The 7,741-nt window shown below is 40.9% G+C and overlaps 1 protein-coding gene across 2 annotated transcripts in view; it reads left to right on the top strand.

The window, feature by feature from the left end:
* Positions 1–7,741, top strand: part of TENM1 (teneurin transmembrane protein 1) — a 241,021-nt gene that overhangs the window by 210,517 nt on the left and 22,763 nt on the right. For both annotated transcript variants that reach the window (XM_054388650.1, XM_054388649.1), the window contains 2 exons: positions 3,380–3,746; positions 5,526–6,036. In XM_054388650.1, coding sequence (XP_054244625.1) covers positions 3,380–3,746; positions 5,526–6,036 — 878 coding nt within the window. The remainder of the gene's footprint in view (positions 1–3,379; positions 3,747–5,525; positions 6,037–7,741) is intronic.

Raw genomic sequence — 7,741 nt, 5'->3', positions numbered from 1 at the left:
AAAAACCCAAACAAAAAAAAAAATTAAATGTAAGAAAAAAAGCTTAAATAGGCCCAGACTTGATTTATAAGAAAAATATAAATATATGGGAGAGGACTTTTACAGGGGCTTGTGAAGTACAGCTTCAAAGTAAAAGGTATAGTAACTGATTTAATATTCTAATCCTAACAGATTTTGTCTGAAAGAACTTTTTTATAGGCACAGTCATATCAGATGAGATTTGAAATACTTCTCTGTAATGTGTTTATTGGCTTTGTATGAAGCACAACTGATGGCTTGGTCACAGGAAGCTGCCAGAGAGCAGCTTGCTTTAAAAGAAAAGAAACAAGCAGTGAGTTTGCAAGATAACAGTGAACCCGAGGGTGCAGTTACACTTCAGCTTAAGCTGATTTAGGTGATTAGTTTTCAGCCAGAATACTGTCCCAAACCCTCTCTCTGTAGGAACACATAAACACTGGCCTTGCTTCTGGGAGCTGCTCTGAGAGGAGGATGGGGTAGGACTGCAGCAGCCTCAGTTTATACCGATATAAAATGCCATGGGGCCATATCCTGATAAGAACAATGCAGATTTTTTTTCTAAATCTGAAATTCTTCTTCAGATTAAGAATGCTCAGGGGTTTGTGTTTATGTTTGCTTTAAAGTGGCCTGTGTCACCTTTTTTCCCCCTCCAGTTGCACTAGCCTAAGCATGTAGTGAGCAGCAGCTTGTGTTTTTTGCTGCAGCCTCCAGACAGGTACCTGCTAACTTTAATATTTCACCTGGGATTAAGCCATTAATAGATCTGTGACTGACTTAAACCCGGGAAGGAGAAGCTGTAGCCATGCCTTCTGTTACCTTTGCAGAGAAGAGAGCCAGGCAAAACTTCTGGTATAGCAACCCAAATTGCTTAGATGTTCCCATCTAAAATTTTATTTCTTTTTACCATAATGCAGCTGGATTTACAGATGTGACCAGTATGAGAGCAAATGTGCATGCAGTCAACAGCTGTTAAGACTAAGCTTTAGGCACATTGCTACAAGTGAAATGGACAACTGCATAAAAGTTCGTTCTATCTCAATAAACCAAGTCAGCTTCAAATCAGCCAGAGAAAAAAGTTGTTTTGGCCCAAGCCAGTCCCTATTTCTCTACAAGACACCATCCATACCTTCACAGTGAGACAAATTCAAATTATTTACTGGGAAAAGGCAGTGTGGTTGGTTCATGAAGGAAAGTCCAGATATTAAGACATGGCAGGTGATCTGCAGAGTCATTATGGCAAAAATATAGTTTCAGCCCAGTTTTCATTACTAATAATCTAGTTATGGTTAATCAAAGACTACTTTTACAATCTGTAAAGGAGGCCATTGAAGCTGAAGATGTCTGTTTCTCATTAAAAATAATCCGTTTACCTGGACAGAGAGGTCAAATGTTCTGCATTAAAGGTAGATTTGAAATACGGTTTTTTCCAAGTTTCCTTGCAGGGATTTTTTTTTATACTAACTATAGAGCTTTGTTTGGTGTCCCAGTGAACTCAGCTGAAGCATGAGCTAACAGCAGTGTGTAAAACAGCCCCTGCACAGCAGGTAGAATCCAGGCAGTCTCACACACACCCAGAAATCAGCACCTTTATGGGAGGAATCCACTTCCAACTGTTTCACCACATTTATCATCATTTGGAAGGACTCTACCACCTGCTTCAGAAGAGATCTTGAACCCGACAGCATTAGTCTTAATGGCAGTTATTATGCTGTCTAGTAAAACAGGCTGGGCACAGGGAGGAATTCGATTACTCTGTGAGTCTTCATAATTGTGTGGTGCACGATGTAACCACGCAGGACGAGATGTGGTAGCCACAATGCCCTCACTTTATTAAAACATCAGTTATGAAACAAGCAATGTAGTCCTGGAAATGAGATTATTCAGGAAATACTGATGCTTCAGAAAGGGAGATACTTGGCCTCCAGCCTGGTTCCTGAGCTGACCCCAGGCGAGCAGGTGGCTTGTGATAGCCACACACTCCACCATATGTTATTCCTCAGTGCTGAGCATTGTGTTAGCATCTGTGGTCTCTACATTCATAGATCTTTTAATTAGTGCAGTGGAAAAATGAGCAAAAACAGCAACAAAATCAGTAAGCGAAATAATGGAAGCTTCTGTGACATAAAAAGCATATAAAACTGCTGTGTTCTAGCTTGTTATTTATTCTCTTCTGATGACTGAAATATTTAGTCCAGAAAAATTCCACTCAGATAAAAGCAGCCATTTCTTCATGGAGAATAATAAGCAGAGTATCCTAAGACAGGCAAAAATAGGCTGTCATGCAATCTCAGTGGCTCATTTGTTCTCTGACCTTTCCATAGACAAGCTGCAATCCAAATCTTCCACTGGCCTTAGCTGGCAAAAGGGACCAGTCTACTCTGTTGTTGTTTCCCAGTTCGGTGATCCTGCACCGCCTGTCGAGCCTTCTCAACAGGAGGAGTTTGAAGCTCTGGCCAGTACATGCTACAATCAGCAGCCTACGTACTGGTCTTTCAGATTGACAGTCAGCCTCACCTTCAGTTTGGAGCATGTTTAATTGCTCCACATTCTGATGCAACTGGTATCAGATGAGCAAGGTTGTCCTGGTATTTCCTCCAGCATTGTTCTGAAGCTTTATTTGGTTGCCGCTCTTATCTCACATGCATGGAAAGAGGCAAAAAGATAACCTTAAGTATGAAGAATGTAACTAATCCATGACTGAAACACTGAATTCACAAAGCCAAAATCATTATAAATAATTACAGCTTGGGTTACTGTATCATGTGAATTGTGATATATTGGGGTATTATGTTACAAAGCATTAACGAGCTTATATTTCTTGTGGCATTTAAGTCTTATTAACATTTCTTGCTTAGTAAGTAAATTGTGGAAACGTGTCTTACTCTTCTAGTATGTCATTTTCCTTTTCTGCTAACAGTCAATTAAAGTGTTAGGACACTGACAACCTCTAACTGCTTTCCACTCTGCCTGTGTTGACTGCAACCTTGAAATAACAGACCTAGAAAATTTTCTGGCTGATGTCACACAACGTGAAGTGCGTGTTTTTATTTGCATGATTGCATAGGTATAATAAAGTTCCTGTCTTAATGGACTCGTACAAAACCACTCAGAGGGTACTAAATTGCATTTCAAAGCAAGTTTTTATCCACACTGGAGCTGGACCACAGAAAAGAGTATGCTTGTTGAAACTTCTACAAAACCCGTCTAAAGGTACTAGAGAAACAGTGGTGGGTGAATCCAGAGTGCCTTGATGACACAGTGATCACAGATGGTTGAAGGAACCTTCCTAACTGTCTTAACCATTCCTTTTTTTCTTTTTTCTTTTTTTTTTTCCCTGCCTCTCCCTTAATTTTTTTTCCAGGTGCGGTTAGAGTGGCCAACAGACCTCACAGTGAACCCCCTAGACAATTCACTCTATGTCCTGGACAACAACATTGTCCTGCAGATCTCTGAGAACAGGCGTGTGCGAATTATTGCAGGACGCCCCATCCACTGCCAGGTGCCAGGCATCGACCACTTCATCGTCAGCAAGGTGGCCATCCATTCAACCCTGGAGTCAGCCAGGGCCATCGCTGTGTCTCACAGCGGCATACTCTACATCGCGGAGACAGATGAAAGAAAGATTAACCGTATACAGCAGGTCACAACCAACGGTGAGATCTCTATAATCGCTGGAGCCCCATCAGATTGTGACTGCAAGATTGATCCTAATTGTGACTGTTTTTCAGGTAAGGAGATGCTAGTTATTTCCTGTCTGATTACCTTTTGAGATCCCCTGGCACAGCTGCAGATTAGCAAAGTGACAAGGGGAAGGAGAGATAAGTAGTGATTCCATTTCCTTAGAAGGGTGAAAAACTTCTCAGCAGCTCTTTGTGGATTTCATCCATTGGATTCAGAGATGTGAGTCTTCCAGTGGCATTGGAGGGACCTCAGGCTGGTCTTAGCATTTCTTCTTTTGATAGAGAGACTCCACAATATCTGCCTTCCTGTCAGCTGTGTTTGCCCGTGTTGAAGACCCACGGGTATCAGCCCCAGAGCAAGTTGCACCTAAGTGCTGGTGCTTCAGACAGCCCTTCTTACCAAGACAAGCAGCCAGATGTTTCACACCAAGCGGAAGCACTAGCTTATCCCTTCCCATCACTTATGTCACACTGCACTACCAGCAAAATGGTACAAAGACATAATGTTCAGAACTTCGTCGTTGAATGTTTTAAACTGGAAAAGCTACTGCCAGGCTCCACCTCTGTACATTCTTGGCAACAAAGCTCTTCTCCCCTGCATGCACCAAAACAAATCATGGCTTTTCTTCTTTTTTTTTTTTTTTTATTTTTCATAAACGTATTTCATAAAGGGCCAAAGGACAGCATTCCCATACACAGAGGTGTGCAGTGTGTTGTCATCTTGTCATCTCTAGAACCACCGTGTTCAGCTCCATAATGTCATCATAATTCTTAAGCCTCTCATTTCAAGTAAAAGGTTAATTACTGACAAGAAAACATTAAGTATGTCAAGAATGGAGAGAATAAAATGTAAATGGTCTTCTAGAGAAGGTGGTTTGCTGACCTAGCATTGTAATGATAATCAAAGCCTCCTGTGCACTGCCAAGTGCTGCTAACTTCAGTTACAGCTGTGGTCGACCAGTGCTGACAAGAATCCTGTTCAGAGTTCTTAGTGAGGAAAACTACCCTCACTGTGGGAAAATGAAAAACTGTGCCAAATCTAATGATTGTACCAGGGCTGGGTTAGTGAAAGGCAGCATCAGCTTGGCAGAAAGCTTATTTGTCCATCACCAAGGAAGCATAGGGTATGCTCAAAATGTCCAGTGAATTTCATTTCCCCATCAGGAGAAAGGGAGCAATCCAAACACTAATGTGTTCTCTAAGAGCAAGGTTTAATGTGCTTTCTTGCTAGTTACAGAAAATCTTGCTCATGTAAAGTCAGTTTGATATGTGGATGCAGCCTCTGTATATTCTTCTCAAACCTTAAAATACACAAGCCAAGTAAATTATCAAGCAATATTGGAAAGAGTGGTTTCTCAAAGTGTGTTTTGAGTCATTTTATTTTCCTGGAGTGTTGAGTATTTAATAAGTATAAACTAATCTTTCCTTCAGTGTCATTTTAGCTGAATTATTTGGTTCTCTTTTCTCTTTATTTTGTGTGTATAACAGGGTTTTACTTTAGCTACATTCCAACAGGCAAAATGTAGGGAATGAAACTTCAGGTGACATGTTTTTTTCCTTCACAATTTTACCATTAAAGCTTTCCTGAGCAGCAGAGTTTTGTCTTGAGCAAAAACGTTGTAAATTAGATAATTTATATTCTTGTTTGCCTTCACTGAGGCTAAATTAGAATTGCACCAACCTTAGATAGTAGCTGTTTAATTAGTTGGAAGAAGATACTGTTTTATTGGAGTGTAAATGATACTGAGGAGAAGCAGTGTGTCAGGTTTAGGGGATCAGCTTAACCATGGATGTTACAGCTGACTAAAATTACCATTTCTCCCCCAGGTGATGGTGGATATGCCAAAGATGCAAAGCTGAAAGCACCTTCTTCTCTAGCAGTCTCTCCTGATGACACACTGTACATAGCAGACCTTGGCAACGTTCGCATCCGTGCAGTCAGCCGGAACAAGGCTCACCTCAGTGACACGAATATGTATGAGATTGCGTCGCCAGCGGACCAGGAACTGTATCAGTTCACCATCAATGGCACCCACCTCCATACGCTGAACCTCATCACGAGGGACTACATTTACAATTTCACCTACAGCGGGGAAGGAGATATTGGCACCATCACCAGCAGCAACGGGAATTCGGTTCACATCCGCAGAGACACGAGTGGGCTGCCCCTGTGGGTCGTGGTGCCAGGGGGCCAAGTGTACTGGCTGACAATAAGCAGCAACGGGGTTCTGAAAAGAGTTTATGCCCAAGGCTACAACCTGGCTCTGATGACATACCCTGGAAACACAGGGCTTTTAGCAACCAAAAGCGATGAAAACGGATGGACAACCGTGTATGAGTAAGTCCATGACATTAAATGTGTGGTAGAAGGAACCCTGTTTTAAATTTGGTCGCTTCTAGTAATTTAAACAGATACCCTGCTACTAACTCTGCTTGAGAAAGGACAACTAGGGCTGTTGCACAAGCTTTGAAAATGAAACTCTACCATTCCTTAAGTGCCAGAGCCTGTCATATGTAAAAACTCTGTGCATAGTGCCCATTAAGTGTAGCAGAAAGTGCCTGAAATTATACTTCATTTTCATTTTATTATTGGGAATCTGTTTCTCTAAATGAAAACATGATTGTGGATTTTTTTGTAACTGAAGTAAAAGCAAGATGTGATACAAATCAGGAATCTGCAAGATTAGTGAGGAAGGCAAAAAGGGGGAAATGAGCATACTCATTGGAGAGGGGACTGTTGCAAAGGAAACTGAGAACCTCAGTGGAAGGAGTACTCAAAGACAAGAGTGAACTTACCTCTACCACCAGAGGATGAGGATATATAATAACCAAACACTATGCAATAGGAAAAGGCTGCTCTAAATATGGGGAGTAGGAATAGCAAGATGTTCAGAAATCCTTTGATGGGACTTCTAAAGAACAAGACAGTTAAAGATGCAGTCAGAACATCCCAGTCTGGTCCCAGAGAGATAACAGCCCAAGAGAAGGTTCATTTTTTATTTACAGTGAGGTGTGATGTATCAGGATTTCGCATTATTTATAACTAATTGTCATAATCCCTGTTTGAGGATATGACAAGTGATGGATGGAAATCATATATTAACATTGCAGTACTAGTTCAGAGCCTTCAAGGAGGATAATAATGCCTGCTTTCTGTGAACACAGGAGCTCATGGTCAAGAGTCAAGAGCTAAGATGAAAAGCCATCCAGGTCACATACAAACAGAAGACACGTTGAGGAGAATTAAGTTACTGCATAGGTCATCTGGAGAGGTAGTTGAGCCACCATCATTACACTTTTTCAGAATTATATTTTCTTATAATACAAGTAGGCTAAAAGCAGAGAAAACTACTGCCTAGTGCAGTTTTCTCATCAACAGGATGTTTTGTCATCCTGCCCTCTATTACTTGGCAGAAGGCTAAATTGACAGGGTGTACATAAGAGTAAACCACTAGAGAGGGACATTTTTGACACTGTGCAGGAAAACAAAACCATACAGGGCCTTCCTAGTTCAGTTCTCATTATCAGGCATCTGTTGACACCAATTTAAATTATGTTGGAACAAAACAAAGATCACCGTTTTCCTGGTGCTTTTTAAACACTGATCTGAGTGTTACCTTTTATAAGCAGAACTAACTGAAAATATCTACTTCTTTACAATAATTTCAGCACTGAGGGTGATCCATTTAAATCTTTGCTTGAGGATGGCATCAGTCCAGACCATGGACCAATGACTTTCAAAAAGCTTTTGCAGTAGCTCCAAGTCATGCCTATTACTTCATAAAATGCTGAACACTGTGAATTATTGCAGGACCTTGATTGTTAGAGCATATTAGAACAGATTATTTTTAGTCATATGCTCCTCAGTGTTGGAATTCTTACTCTGTCCCACTGACATTGAGTGTAAATCATTTCACACAATTATTGCTTCTTCCTATTGTCTTCTGGCAAGTTGTTGTATGAATCAAGCATAATGAGATCTTTTAAACGGCTTCACTTGCTTACAAGTGCCTTCCATTGTATGCAATACAGTTTTCTTCACA

This window comes from Indicator indicator, chromosome 17, assembly GCF_027791375.1.
Source record: "Indicator indicator isolate 239-I01 chromosome 17, UM_Iind_1.1, whole genome shotgun sequence".
Classification (NCBI taxonomy): Eukaryota; Metazoa; Chordata; class Aves; order Piciformes; family Indicatoridae; genus Indicator; species Indicator indicator.
The sequence above is the reverse complement of the archived record's forward strand: the minus strand, read 5'-3'. Positions and strand labels throughout refer to the sequence as shown.